The sequence below is a fragment of the Sceloporus undulatus genome, chromosome 5 (assembly GCF_019175285.1).
Source record: "Sceloporus undulatus isolate JIND9_A2432 ecotype Alabama chromosome 5, SceUnd_v1.1, whole genome shotgun sequence".
Taxonomy (NCBI): domain Eukaryota; kingdom Metazoa; phylum Chordata; class Lepidosauria; order Squamata; family Phrynosomatidae; genus Sceloporus; species Sceloporus undulatus.
The window spans coordinates 8,403,477-8,419,185 of NC_056526.1; the positions used below are offsets into that span (position 1 = coordinate 8,403,477).

The 15,709-nt window shown below is 42.6% G+C and overlaps 1 protein-coding gene across 4 annotated transcripts in view; it reads left to right on the forward strand.

Annotated features, from left to right (window-relative positions):
• Positions 1-6,333: 6,333 nt before the first annotated feature.
• Positions 6,334-15,709, forward strand: part of ITIH2 (inter-alpha-trypsin inhibitor heavy chain 2) — a 40,709-nt gene continuing 31,333 nt past the window's right edge. For 2 of the 4 annotated variants that reach the window (XM_042468691.1, XM_042468693.1), the window contains exons 1-5: positions 6,334-6,503; positions 9,832-9,906; positions 12,276-12,311; positions 13,233-13,405; positions 15,430-15,534. In XM_042468691.1, the coding sequence (XP_042324625.1) occupies positions 6,414-6,503; positions 9,832-9,906; positions 12,276-12,311; positions 13,233-13,405; positions 15,430-15,534 (479 nt within the window). In that variant the 5' untranslated portion in view covers positions 6,334-6,413. The remainder of the gene's footprint in view (positions 6,504-9,831; positions 9,907-12,275; positions 12,312-13,232; positions 13,406-15,429; positions 15,535-15,709) is intronic. The other 2 variants (XM_042468690.1, XM_042468694.1) reach the window with 1 other exon arrangement.

Sequence of the window (15,709 nt, forward strand, 5' to 3'; positions counted from 1 at the left end):
TGCTTTCAAACAATACAAATTCATTTCAAACCATAACAAGAACAAAAGGCAGCACAGACGGTTCCCATTAAAGACCTTTCCACACAGCAACTGAGGCTGCATCTACACAGCAAAATTAATGCAGTTTGACATGGCTCAATGCTATGGAATTCTGAAATTTGTAGTTTCCTAAGATATTTAGCCTTCTCTGTCAGAGAGCTCTGGGGCCACAAAAACTACAAATCCCAAGATTCCATAGGATGGTACCATGACAGTTAAAGCAGTGTCAAATTGCATTAATTCTGCAGTGTGTCAGCAGCTTACATTATCAAATACTTGCCAAAATAAAAAGGTCTTCACTTGTCGGAGGAAGGAGAGCAAGGAAGGAAATCAGACTACTTCCCCATGGTAGAAAGTTTTATAGTTTGGGACTAGCCACCAAGAAGGTTTGGGGGGGGAGATACAAACTGGCATTTTGTGCCAGCCTGTGGGCTGAGTCACGGTGTAGTATCCCCACACTCAATGAAGTGACCCTGCCCCGTGGCGACATTTTGGCACGCACCCATTTACATGGCGTGTGCCATGATGATGCCACTGTGGCACAGCACCCAAATGGTGCAGCATGGAAGGGGCATCATAATAATAAAATAATAAAATTTTATTTATATACCACCTTTCCAGAGATCAAGGCGGTTTCACAACACAACACATATAACAATAAAAACCATTAAAAACATCATAAAAGCAAATCATACAGTAAACAGTCTCACGCTAGCTCAACAATGCTGCTGAGAGGAGAAAGGAAGGGAGTACATCAGGGGTCATCAGGGGTCAGGGTATGCCTGCTGGAATAGCTGTGTTTTTAACCCCCTTTTAAATTGTTCCAGCGAGGCGGCCGAGCAGAGCTCGCCGGGAAGCGAGTTCCAGAGCTTGGGGGCCGAGGTAGAAAAGGCCCTCTGCATGGTGGTGACATATCTAGCCTCTGGAACCCTTAACAATTGCTTCCCGGCAGACCTGAGTGTGCAGGGCGGATTGTATGGAGAAAGGCGGTCCTCCAAGTACCCTGGGACCAAGCCATTTAGGGCTTTATAGGTAATAACCAACACCTTGTATTGCGCCCAGAAGCGAATAGGCAACCAATGAAGGTCTTTAAGGACTGGTGTTATATGACTGGTCCTGGAAGTACCAGTGACCAGTCTTGCCGCCATATTCTGCACCAGTTGCAGCTTCCGGGTATGGTACAAGGGTTGCCCCATGTAGAGCGCATTGCAGAAATCCAATCGAGAGGTTACCAGAGCATGTACTAACATTTCAAGGTCCCCCGGCCCAGGTAGGGGCACAGCTGGCGTATCAACCGAAGCTGATAACAGGTACTCCTGACTGTCGCATCCACCTGAGATGTAAGGTGGAGCGACGAGTCAAGGAGCACTTCCAGACTGTGCACTGAGTCCTTCACGGGAAGCGTGACCCCGTTCAGGACAGGTAGAGACACAACCATTCCTAGGCCTGGAGAACCTATCACGAGCACTTCCGTTTTCTCTGGATTCAGGCTGAGTCTGTTTTCCCATTACCGACTCCAGACAGGCGACGAGAGGAGAGATGCCATCCTTGGTCACTAAATCAGTCGGAGACATAGAGAAGACTATCTGGGTGTCATCAGCGTACTGATAACCCCACGCCCCATGCCTCCGGATGATCTCTCCCAGCGGTTTCATGTATATGTTGAAAAGCATGGGGGACAGAAAGGCTCCTTGAGGGACACCAGATGTAAGGGCCCTCTTGTCGGAGTGCACGTCCCCCAGCTGCACCATCTGGAACCTACCCGAGAGGTAGGATCGGAACCACTGGAGTGCAGTGCCCCCGATTCCCAACTCCCCCAGGCGCTCCAGAAGGATACCATGGTCAATGGTATCGAAAGCTGCTGAGATGTCCAAGAGCACTAACAGGGACATGCTACCCCTGTCCATGCCCAGACAGAGATCATCGACCAAGGAGACCATGGCGGTCTCAACCCCATAGCCCGCCCGAAAGCCGGTTCATCATGGTGTGCCAGCGTGCCTATGATGCCCCTTCTAGGATGCTGAAAAGAAGCTGCTTTTCATGGGTTTCTTTTTGTGTCCTCTGGAGGCCATGGAGTGCAGTTGCCCAATCTAGGGCAAAAAAGGGAGTCTACATGCCACCAGTCTGTATAGCCCCTTAGTCTCCTGTAGGTTTTATTTCTAATGGCAGAGAGTTCCATAGCCTGAGAACAGCCAACCCTCCCTAAGCCTGTATATGTATCTTTAGACATGTAAAACACAGAGATAAAGATGCTTGCTAATTGGGCCACTATTAAATGCACAGGAGTACAGCCAGTTCAAACACTGGCAACCTTCATGGGGATGGGTGGGAAATGCATAGGACGGAATAGCCACTGCTCTATGCCATGGGAGAATGCATACTGGGAAATCAAGTCTGGGGAAATAGCAGCCAAGAGCAGTGTTACTGGAACTAAAATTATATTTTCTGGCTTGAAAATCCAAATTTTACTGTTGTGCATATACTACCTAACAGTAGAGACACACTGGAAAGTAAAGGATCCATTTCATTTTGGAACACACGGGGTTAGAAATAAACCCACTTGGAGAGTGGGAATAAATGTCTTTGGAAGTACCACAACTTCACTGTCAAAGTATCAAGACAAGCAAAATATTATCTAGATATCAGAAATAAAATACGTTTTGTCCAAGAACAAAACCCAACATTTCCTGAGACTTTTGCTTCACCTGGAAAAAAACAGAGTTACAGCTATTGGGTACCACTTCAACACCCATGTCTTCATCCTACAGAATACTGTGATTTGGTGATACTTAGAGGTCTTTACTATAGAGCTCTAGTACACTCTTTTGTGGATAATCCCAGAATTTTGTGGATGACCCCAGAACACTGCTGAATACAGGGCAAAACCTATCCAGGGGCAATTTCAGGACTTGAGTGGATTTTCCAGGTGGGACAGTGAGCAAAGAAGTTTAGAATCACACAATCATCCATGCCAGTGTCCGTGAACAAGTCCATACCTTTCCTGGAGGGAGATACTCTTGAACCTCTGTTTACTTGCAAACACAAATATTGCACATACAATTATTTCCATCCACGCGGGGCATATACGAATTTTGATCACTGGCAGATTCCTCTGGGCTGCTAAGTGCTCCCCTGCTGAGCCTACAGGATTTCCTTACATAGTCCCAAATTTCCTTATGTGGTCAAAACAGCTTCCTCCACATTGGGGTGTGCTACAAGCATTTTGACAGCCCCTTTAATATTAATTTTATAGCAAACAGAGGGACCCTGCAAGGAGGAGTGATCTTTGGGGTAACACCTGACTCTCAGAAAGAACCCCTCGGAGCTTTAGAAAGCATGCTCTTGGAAACAGTGGAGAGATGTTGTCAACAAAGTAGCAGATGGGAAGATGAGCAATTTGCCATCCCCAGAAATCACTCTATTTCCAGAGGCAGGTGCCTCACTCTGCCAAATGGGAGCAGACTGCCCCATTCAGGACTGGATCAGGGCTGCAGCAACTACATGCTGTGGCCCTGATCTGGCCTTTTCACGGTGCAAAAAGGAGCTGCAAAAGGCTGCTCCTTTTGCACTGTGGAAAGGGCTCCTTAGCTGCAGGTGCCATGGCTTTTCAGCGCTCCTTTGTAGCTGCATCATCTGGATGCAGCACTAGAGGAGTGTTGTGATGCTGCCCGCTATGTGGTGGGGTATGTGGCATGGGTATGTGGCATCACGCAGCTATGGGGGCAGAATTGAGGCATGTATCATGTGGACACCATGCCCCCACTCCACCCCAATGCCGGCCTTTATGGCCAGTCTGTCGAGGCTGCAATTCACTATGTTGTGGACCCTCCCTGGGCTGTTTTAGGCCCAGGAAAGGCCTTTAAGGGGGCATGTGAGCAATTTTGGCATATTTGAGGGGGGGCATTCTGGGTCTTCTCAAGCCCAAGAAAGGCCTTTTCTTACAAGAAGTGACCCAGAAATCAGCTTAATTGTGGGCTGCCAAAAATGAGCTGCTGCCTCAGCTTTAATGGAGGACAGGACCTGGTTCCATCCTTGTTATTTAAAAAAGGTTCAGCTGTAAGTCCAGCTGGCTTGTGTCTATGTATGGAGAGCGAATGGCATCCTGTTTTTTTGACTCAGTCATCAAAATGTCTTGGATTAACCCAAACCATGGCTCAATATAGGTATTTGCAAATATATGTATAAAAATACACTTTGAAAACTATGGCTTAACATTTCTCTCCTTTAGGAACATGGGAAACTATAGCTGAGCTCACAATGTCACCTAGTGGTATTCCCAGTAAGTACTGCCAGTGAAGGGGGGGAAATTTCCAGAAATAAGAGAATTGGGAGTATTGATTTATTCTGATAGGAAGCTCTCTTACACTGAATCAGAAGTTGGCCCACTTGGTCCCATATTGCCATATTGTGTTTCAGGCACAATTCTTTCCTAACCCTATCTGGAGATCTTTGATACTCCCTCATGGTCTTCCATTCATGGACTAACCCACCCTGACTCTGCTTGGATTCTGAAATCAGACAGGATCCAGTGTTTTAAAGACCACATGGTGGTAGTACTCTATTTGGACTTTTCGCTCACAGCAGCATTATGTGTGACCCTAACACTATACTGATGTTTTTCTTCTGCTGAGATAATTTGTCTATTGGAGGAAAATTAATCTACATTGTCAATTTCTCAAGCGTCTGCTTATGTTTATCATACTTTAAAGACACAGCCCCAGAACCCACAATTGACTTTGCTGAGCAACCAAGAAGTTACAGGATCCAAGAATTTTGGAGAAGGGGTGTCACTAGAGGGCTGCAAGGTCTGCTGCTTTAGAGAACAGGACCCGGAACAATGGATGCAAGCTACAGGAAAAGAGATTCCACCTAAACATTAGAAGGAACTTCCTGATAGTAAAGACTGTTTGATAGAGGAACGCACTCCCTCAGAGATTGGTTGAGTCTCCTTCTTTGGAAGTTTCTAAAGAGAGGATGGATGGCCATTTTTCAGGGGTGCTTTGATTGTGAGTTCATGCACAGCAGTGAGTTGGACTGAATGGCCCTTGTGGTCTCTTCCAACTCTATGATGCTATGATTCTATGACTACAACAAGAGGGGCTGACACCACTACTTTCCAAAAATCTGCCTTTTGGCAGAAACGTTTGCCTGCATCCCTTTAAATCACCAGAGATGGTGTGAGTGTGGTAAAACTCAGTGGGAGGAGAACAGAGAGGCCCCAGGTTTTTAATTTTTTTCTTTTAAAAATGCATTTCATTTATTTTTATTTTTTCTTTAAAAACTTACCAAAGTTTCACTTTAACCACACGAAACTATGTACATGTGCATGTACATACATTTAGGTATGTGTATAATACTGTAATTTAAAGGTATTGCTGCCTTAAATCCCTGTATTGGGAAGGAGATGGGATATAAATATAATAATAATAATAATAATAATAATAATAATAATAATAATAATAATAATAATAATAATTTTGCTAGTTGTTTATGTCACAACCATTGCCATTACATTCAGTGGCATTATACCAGAATTATAATTTATGAGTAATATTATAAGTGATTTATAATTTATGAGTAGCAAAAAAAAAACCCATTACTAAGGATTCCGTATGGTGTGCTATGGGAGGAGGTGAATGCAGGGGTTAATACCATGAGTTACTACACTGGGCGATGCCTTCCCTAGCATTTACATTAGCAGCAATAGCATTTATATTTCTATACCGCTTCATACTGAACTAAGCAGTCTCTAAGCGGTTTACAATGTGTAAGCCAATTGCCCCCAACAAGCTGGGTACTCAGTGACACTAGTGGAACTGAATCTTTAAATTCAGTAGGATAGATGGCTGATTACAAAAAACTGGATAGCTTTATATTCAATGGAATAGTTTGGTAGTTTAAGATGTTTGCCTCTGCTGGAAGATACAGAGATATGGGTGATGTTGCCAAATGGGCCATACCTACCCTAAGTCATCTCCACTTGAAATGTTTTTCTCCTTTTTTCATGTCAGTTCCCCCCACCCTGCCCCCAACCACTGCTCCACATGGCCTCTTCTGAATGTGATTTGGTCCAAAGGCAGCACAGGACAAAACTACAAAGCAAAAGGGAGAGGAGCCTATCCAGGGCTGAGCCATTATCAGAGGATGCTGGTCCAGCAAAGGCCTTGTTTACACAAACTCTAACCTGTACCCCCACTTGCATTACCAGGCAAATATTTGCCCAAGGCAGGAGGCAGGACAAAGTTAGGATTTCTCAATAACCATCAAAATACTAGAGGGCCTTGCATTGCAAGGGGTGTTTCCTGCTCCTTGAACTTGGTTCGACAGAATAGAGCGATCCATCACCAGCCCATCATCTCAGTGGTCTTTCAAAGATGAAGAAGGTACATCTGGCTTGTTTCACAGTGCTTCTCTTTGCTTCAGAAATATGGAACCTGGAGTTCATTGTTGAAGAAAACCCAGAGGTAAGAGTCTGTTTTTCTCAGGAGACCTGACAAGAGCTCAGTTTTGCTCAGTTTTGTTCTTAATTGCCATCAAGTCAGCTTCAGCTGATGGTGTCCCTATGAATGAGACCTACAAGACCCTCTGTTATTAACAAATCTGTTAAGATCTTGCAAATTCAGGCCCATGGCTATCTCAACTAAGTCTATCCACCTGTAATGTGGTCTTCCTCTTTTCCTAACGTCTTCCACTTTGCCAAGCCTTATCCTCTTTTCAAAATAGTTATGTCAGCTCAGGATATGTCCAAAGGGAAATATGATAGCCTCACAGTTTAATCATCTTGACTTTTGGGAGAGTTCAGACTTGACTTGCTGTTGTTGTTATTGTTGTGTGCCTTCAAGTTGTTTCTGACTTATGACAATACTAAGATGAACCTATTGTGCAGTTTTCTTGGCAAGATTTGTTCAGGGTGGGTTTGCCTTTGTCTTTCTCTGAGACTGAGACAGTATGACTTGCTCAAGGTTAACTAGTGGGTTTCCATGGCCTAGCAGGGATTCAAACCCTGGTCTCCAGATATCTGCAGAACTTTCCTCCAGCACCTTACTTCAAATGAATTGATTCTGTTCTGGTCAGCTTTCTCTCCTGTCCAGGTTTCACAACTATATGTAGAAAATGGTACTATAGCATTTGTATTCAATTACACTTGAAGATCTTATCTAGTTCCTTCATAACTGCCCTCCCAAGTCTTAGAATTCAAAGACATAGCTGTGTTAATCTGGAAAATCAGTATGCAAGGGGATCTTGTAGCACTGATAGACGTTGGTACCAAGAGCTTTCATAGACTTGAGCCTGCTTCCTCAGATACATCCAAGTCTTAGCTTTCTTCTGATTATTTTATTACAACCTTCATTTTGACCAGTGACTCAATTGAGGCATAGAAAATCTTTACCTGGTCTGATGTCTTCATAATCCACTTTAACGTTATATGTATTGTCTGTGGTCATATATTTTTTCTTCATGTTCAACTATAACCTTGCTTTTTTTTACTCTCTTCCTTGTGCTTTCCTCAATAGTTTTTCCAAGTCCTTCTGTTTCTTGCTAGCAATGTGGTGCCATCTGCATACCTTACATTGTTGGTGCTTCTTCCTCCTATTTTCATGCCTCTTTCTGCTCAGTTAAGAACAGATTACTGTTCTTATTTTTCTCCCATCTTTCCCTGGGTTCTTTTCTAGGAAGATTAATCAGTGTAATTGCTTTAATTTAGAATTCAAAGGTTACTCAACTCACAATACATGGCACACAGTGATGGCTGGTGGCTCCCATGTCAGAGGAACAGTGAATGGACTCTGGGTTTAAACTTTATAGGAACTACCTGAACTGCTGAACCTGTTTGGGGAATCATGTTGTACAATATAATAACAATCCAACAAGATGTACAATATAATTTTTGTGAGGTTTTGTGAGCATTATTTCTTTAGTGGAAAATGTGGACCTTATTTTGTCGCCGATCTGGACACAGGTAGCGGACACGTGTGGCCAAGTGAAAATGCATTTTACCGCATGCCATACTATCAAGCCATCCCCATGCCATTGCCCGGCCCTAAGCCATTCCTGATCAGGGCTCAGGCATGTGAATTTTGTGCCCAGATCGGGGACAAAAGTGTGTGCAATAAGGTCCATAGAAATAACGCGGTAAGTATAGTGATAGATTCTAGTGCCACAAAAAAAGATCAGCTGAACACATTTCAAAACAAACAGTATGTATATGTGAAATGAAACATTTTGAATTTTGAAGCCTTCTTCCAAAAACATTCAAGGGTGATCTTTCTTTCTTTCTTTCATCTCCTTTTTTTAAAGTTATTTTCATTTTGGTAGTATAGATCTATGCTTCTTTAACATGATGGGAAGGTAGGTAGTGATGCAGGCTTATTTGCTTTCCTCTTTTCTCTCTGTTCTGCTGTTCATGCATGTTCAGCAAGGGATTCATAGTGGCAGCTGCTATTTACCTTGTCTGTTGTAGGTATGCATGCTCAACTAGAGCAGAATCCCATTCTTCCCCAGCCCAAGGTTTTATTGCATTTTTTAAAGTCCAGACACACTGCTGAACTAGGCAACAAAAGTCTGTTTTTCTCTAGTTCACCGTATTCTCAATGCTGATACTGCCAGAAAAATTGCAGCTTGACAGAAGACAAGGAGGAAAGGGGGAACTAGAGGTATAACAATACTTTGTAAAAAGGAGAATCTTTATCTGTGGCTTTGTTGACTGAGGTATAACTATATGCTGCTTTCCACTAAATGTGGTTGCTTCCTAGATTTAAATAGAGGCATTAGGATAGTGAAGTGCCAAATGTTACCCAAGATCTGGTCCTTGTTTTAGGCATGTAGCTGAGAGGTTGCCCCCAGTGCTGGAAACTAGCTATGCTATATGAGGACATCCATGACCATATAAGCAGATCTGACTAGCTCAGCATGAGGGAAACCCAAGACCACATGGCTAGGATAGATAAATCAAGATCAGAATCTGCATAACCTCTTCATTGATAGGAGTGATGGTGGGTGATACACCTTGTGCTTACAAATGAAGAAAATCCTAAGTATACTGCCCTTTGGAAGCGAAACCCCATCGTCCAGAAACATTTGCACTGATCCTCTGGCCATTTACAAGTTCCTTCTCATTCTTCTTTCCTAGAAATGTAATTTTTAATCCCAAAATCTGCCCTGGGAAATGTTTTGCCCTATAAATACACCTGGCAAGACACACAAAATTTGGTCGTGCTGAGACACTTTGTCAGTATCTTGCTTGACTTCTCAGCACTACAGGCTGCTGCTGAGCCACTTCACTTCACAGAATCTCTCAACTGGGACCTTTGCTTCTGGAACCAGTACAGTATTGCCTTCTGCAGTCATAGAATCACTATCTGCTACCACCTTTTATATCATTAGTTTGTGTGTGTGTGTGTGTGTGTGTTTAAGTGTGCTTTTGTGTGAGTGGCGATTCCCTTTTACAAATAAAACTACATTTGGACCTTGTATTCTGGCGTTCTGTTTCTCAAAACTGGTACATACAGGCTTGATCACTGCTTTGAGTTGCCCAAGCCCTCTCAGCTGCTGTAATTAAGCTAATAATAGTCCCCTATTAAATATTGTTTGTGGGTGCCCTCTTAGGACCCAGGCATTTTTGGTAACATAAAGACTCATTTGTTAGGCATCACACACAAAACAAATTGTTCTCATGTTGCATAGTTCATAGAGTGGGCTTGACCATCTTTCACATCCAAATACACTCATACAATAATTGCCTCTGATGTTCATACCTCGCTTCCCTGATCTCATTGGTGACTCTCCTTGTAGGATCTGGATAAGTTGTTTGACTGGGAGGTGAATGGATTTGTTTCAAGATCCACTCTATGGAAGAACAGATTTCAGGTACAGTTGCTTATTTACTGATCTTTCACTCACTCAGTTAATCAATCAATCACTTCATTTACTCTGAGCTGCTCCTGGAGTATTCTGGCCCCCGAGCTGCCCTGGATTTCCCCCGTTACCTTTGTACTCTGGAGCAACACCGGGCAACTATCTACACACTTGTCCTGTAGTAACAAGGCACCCAGCCTTGATCATATGGCTGGGCACTGTGTTGTGATGTCAGAGGGAGTAACTTGTCCCAGCAGTGCTGGGCAGCACAGTGGGATGGGCATGTAGCCAGCTGCTCTTGTGTCTGAAGCAAAAGGTATGGTTTTAAAATCCAATTTAGGCCAGGATGGGACAGATCCAGTGTGGAACTGACCTTCCCTCGTGAAGATAGTCTGCACTCAAATCCAGCTTTGGCCATGAAATGGCATCACTAGGACGGTGCAGGGGGTGCAGACTGCACTAGGTGACACTCAAAGAGGGAGGTGACATCACTGCTGTTCAAATACCTGTACAGTGCACCCTTTGTTTACGCGGGGGATCTGTTCCAGACTCCCCTGCATAAAACAAATAATGCCTATGCTCGAGCCCCATTTAAATGAATGGAGCTTGTGCACGCGGCGGTGCGGTGGTGCTGCGGCATGCACGTGCCACAAGCACACACTCCATTTGTCCCTATGGGACATGCCGCCCCTTCCTCCCCATGCAACTTTCAGCGTATTTTGTATTTTGGCAGAAACATTGTGGCAATTGCCTGTATCTCTTTAAAATGCTTTAAGAGATGGTGGGAGTGAGATGAAGCTCAGTGGGAGAAGAAAGGAGGGCCCCCAGAATTTTTAAAAATTAACATTTCAAATTTCAAAATTTTAAAATTAATTTTTTTAAAAATTGCATTCTTTTGAAAAAAAATCTTTTTAAAAACATTACATTTTAACCAAATTGCTATGTTTATGTAAATATGTTTAGGTTATATGTATGATAGTGTAATTTGAAAGTATTATTTTAATTTTGATAGTTGCTTATTTCACAGCTATTAGCATTACATTCAGTGGTATATTGAAATTATGATTTATGAGTAACATTAGTGCAAAAAAAAAAGAGGGCATTACTAAGGATTCTGTAGGATGTGAAATGGGAGGAGGTCAATGGGGGGGGGATGACACCATGAGTTCCCACACAAGGTGACACTGACCCTAGGGATGCCACTGTGGCCATGGATCATGTAGACAGGTCATGGTGAGGATGGAGAGTGAGGAACGGTTTAACTGTTCTGTGTAGATATGCCCTGGGGGGACTGAAGGTGGCTTCCAGAGTAAAAGAAATATAAGTAGTGCCTCATGTAGCTAAAATCATAGGAAAACAATAATAAAGATTAAACAGTATTAAACACTCTATAGGGTTAAAGCTATTGAAAACATTAATTTTGGTTTTATGTATGTATGTGTTTTCTTTATATTTGTAGTCAGTTTCATTTTGCTTATATTGTAAGTGTTTTGTCTGACTTTTTTGTAAACTGATTTGTTAATAAAGTTTATTTTAAAATCATTTTTAAAATGAAAAAAAAGAAAAGATTAATTTGAAATCCCACCTTTCCCTCTGCATGGGATTCAAAGTGGTTTACAACCATTTAAAAACACACAGCACAGAATGAAGTTAATATAGCATGCGAGAGCAAAAAGCTTTTTACATGTAAAACAACTGCTAGTCAAACAACTTGCTGGAATAGAAAGGTTTTCAACTTCCGACAAAAAGGCAGCAAGGAGGGAGCCAGTCTTGCTTTTCTGGCTGGGGCTGGTGGGAAATGAAGTCCAGCAACCTTGGGAGGGCCATGTATTCCCCAACCTCATCATCAAAAAATGTGGCACTATTTCCAGAAGTGCTGTTCTGCTTGTATGTGTTCATAAGCAGAAATCTAAGACTGGCATGGAGCCATAGTCCAACATATTGGAACAGCATCAGGTTGGAGGAAGATGGAAGTAGAAAATACTGGGCTAGATGGACCTATATTCTTACCTAGAGCTGCAACTGCACTGCAGAATTAATGCAGTTTTACACCATTTTAAGTGTGCTTTTCTCAATCCTATGGAATTCTGGGATTTGTAGTTTTGTAGTTTTGTGAGCTATTTAGTATTCTCTGCCAAAGAGATCTGGTACCACAACAAATTACAAATCTCAGGATTATATAGCATGGAGCCATGACAGTTGAAGAGGTGCAAAACTGTTTTAATTTTGGAGTGTTTTGGGGCTGTTCAGACAACATTATAAATGGGTTTGCAAACCGGTTTAAAAGGGAACTGACCAGGAACTTCGCGCACTCTTAAAGTTGTTGAACATTTTCATGTTGAGTCTCATTCCTTTTCTCTTTGTGTTTTCCGAAACTCTAGAGAAGCACATCCAATGATGACGACTCAGGAGAATCGGTGAGCTTTCTTGCTGATTATTCCCTTTTCTCATCTAAAAAGCAACTTGTCCCTCCTGCCCCCCAACCAAGTTAACCATTAGCTGGAGATCAATCCTACTGTTTGCTTAGGGATTTTTTTCCTTGCCAGCGCAGTACCAGGATATCAACCAGCTGAATTTTCCTAAACAGTTACCTTCTATTTCACAATATTGTCAAAGACTGCAGAAATGGAAAAACATAATTTATTGGTTTGCTTATCTGACATCTCTCCCACCTTTCTCCCAAAATGGGACTCAAAGTGGTCAGCAGAATTTTAAAAAATTACTTTATACACCATCTTACCAGGCTTTCATAAGCTTTATATATATTCTGTATATTCTATTATTATGAGAGAATCATTTTCACTTTCTCTGGCCACAGGTGTATAACTTTACACAACCATCAAATAGGGCACTCAACATTTTGAATATTCCTTGAGTAGGTGAATAAAAGTGCAGGGAATCAAGCTGCTTGCCTCACTGAAACGTCATAGTTGAAAATGAATTAATATGTGAAGATGTTGGTGTTGCTCTCTACTACACTCTATATTCCATTTTTTAATTTAATTAATTAACTTCTATACCACCTCTCCCAAAAGAAGTCATACGCATGTAGGCAGGAAACCACTCCGGGGCCCTAACCCCATTAATCTGGCATTAATGCTAAAATGTTCTCAAGGGTTTCCAGTTTGGCTGCCAAAATGTACCTCTTCATCCCAGATCCTTCCCCGGATCAATTATTTGGGGAATATGGGTGCCCTCTCTACTAGGTGGTACTTGTTTAACTCCTCACGTTTCTCTGTCCCAGGTAATACAGCATTCCTTGGGGAATGTTCTGGATGCATTCCAGAACTGCCCTTATTCCTTCTTGGGATCTCATGATAATATTTTGATGATTGCAGGTGACCGGTGATGACAACATAATCCTCCACAGCTATAAGGTCCACTCCACCATCACATCTCGTCTGGCCAACACAATGGTGCAGACCAAGGTGGAAAACAGGGCAAGCCATTCCCAGAACCTTGTCTTCGATGTCCAGATCCCTAAAGGGGCCTTCATTCACAACTTTACCATGTAAGTAAGAGCAGAGCCAGCTTGACCACTAGATATACGCCTACATGCTAAACAAGATGCTTATCAAGGGGCAGCAAAGACATCCTTGGTAGGGAGCAAAAGTGGGAAATTATCTGCCTTCCAAGTGTTGTTGGTGTCTGGCTTCATCATGCCTGGCCATTGACCATGGAAGCTTGGAGTTCTACTGATTCCCAACTTCAAGTTAAGAGGAATTCCTGATCTCATAATTTTTCATTCACTTAGTGAAATAAGTTGATGTGGTAGACTTGTTTGGTGTCAAGAACTGTTATTTAAATTTAGACAGAGGAGATTAAAAGAGTGGTGCTGTTGGTGGTAAACTAGTTGGAGAAAAATTAAATAAAACTGGCATGGATATACTACTCACCTCTGCCTGTGTAGGTAAGGCTGGCCCTACTATTAGGGTGCATCTACACTGCAGAAATAATGCAGTTTAACACCACTTCAGGTGCTGTAGCTCCATCCTATGGAATCCTGCCATTAGTTTTACAGGGCCTTTAGTCTTCTTTGCCAAAGAATGCTGGTGCCTCACCAAACTACAAATTCCAGGATTCTGTAGGATGGAGCTGTGGCTGTTGAAGTAGTGTCAAACTGCATTATTTCAACAGTGTAAATGCACCCCTTGATTCTCTGTGTATTCAACCTTGTTTGAAGTGCTGAACTTGTGCTGGCACACACTGGTTTTTTTCCTGAGAGGCTGCTTATCTTTAACACTTACATGACAGTATGCAAAGGGGGTGGTGTCACTAGGAGAGTGTAGGGGGAGTGAAACCCACAGCGGGTGACACCTCAGAGAGGTGTCACCAATTTGGCCCTCTTCCTGCATCCTTCACTGCCACTATGAGTAGGAGGACGCAAAAGCACTGAGGGAGAGAGCCAGGACCCCCCACCTCACTACTGCCTTGTTGTCCTACTCATGAGTAGGAGAATGTGGAGGCAATGAGGGAGAGGGCTGAGCACCTACCCCCATGTGCTTCATCCACCACACCAGTGACACTCAGAGCAGGGATGCCACTGTGCAAAGGGATCTTGTAGCACTTTTGAGACTAACTGGAAAAAAAAAGTTGTAGAAGTTTGAAAGTTAATGAGTGGTTTTCTGCACAGGCCAAAAAGCCTTTGTTCCCACCTGCTTGTGTTGTCCTATTTGGATGATACAGACCAAAACTCCAGGGCCAGGATCAGGCCAGATCCTGGCAGATGGGACACAGATCTGTTGACTCCACCCAAATTTTAGGGTAAATAGCCTTTAACGCAGGTCAATTAGGCCCTGTTTAAATGCCTCACATGCTCCTTGCCTTCTCATGATGTGACCAAAGCAGCCTCACTTTGATTGTCTTGGCTTCCAGGGAGAGTTCAGATTTAATCTGTTCAAGGACCCATTCGTTTGTCTTCTTGGCTGTCCATGGTATCCTCAGCACTTTTCTCCAACACCACATCTCAATTGAGTTTATTTTCTTCCTTTCAGCTTTCTTCACTGTCCAACTCTCAAATCCCTACAGGAGTCAACAGATGGGGAATACTATGGCTTAGATGAGTCTGACTTTAGTGATCAGTTGTATGTCTTTACACTTTAGTTCCTTCATGGCTGCCCTCCACATTCCTAATCTTCTTCTTATTTCTTGACTTCAGTCTCCATTCTGATCAATGTTTGATTCAAGATACAGGAACTCTTTAACTGTTTTAATTACTCATTGTCTAGGTTGAATTTATATAGATCCTCTATGGTCATTATTTATGTTTTATGTTCAGCATTAAATCTGCCTTTCCATTTTCTTCTTTGACCTTCCTTTTTCCAAGTCTGTGATTTTTTTCTGCTACAGAACAATAAACCCTGCATCTTTTAAGTATCTGAGTATAGTCTTAATTCTGACTTACTTACCTCTGACTTACTCAAGCTTCCAAACAGAACAATCCCAAGTTATGATGAACATCCTCTTCTCTTTTTGTAATCATGCTTTTTCTAATGATTAGGTGCCCTGTGTTTTAGCTTGGTTTCTGCCCTACAGGAATGTCAATGGAATCACATTCACTAGTTCGGTGAAGGAAAAATCTGCAGCCAGAAGTCAATATGCACAGGCCAAAGCCAAAGGGAAAGCTGCTGGATTGCTGAGGTAGGTGAATCAGACACATTGTCTAATTCATTCTTTATTTCTGCACCCCAGTAGTATTCTTGTAAGATATATAGGGCACGAAATGAGAATCATATTTATAACTGGAGTTGGTTTGAATTTTTGTTTGTTTGCTTGCTTGCTTATCCCACAGACAACACCTGAAATTCCCACTTAT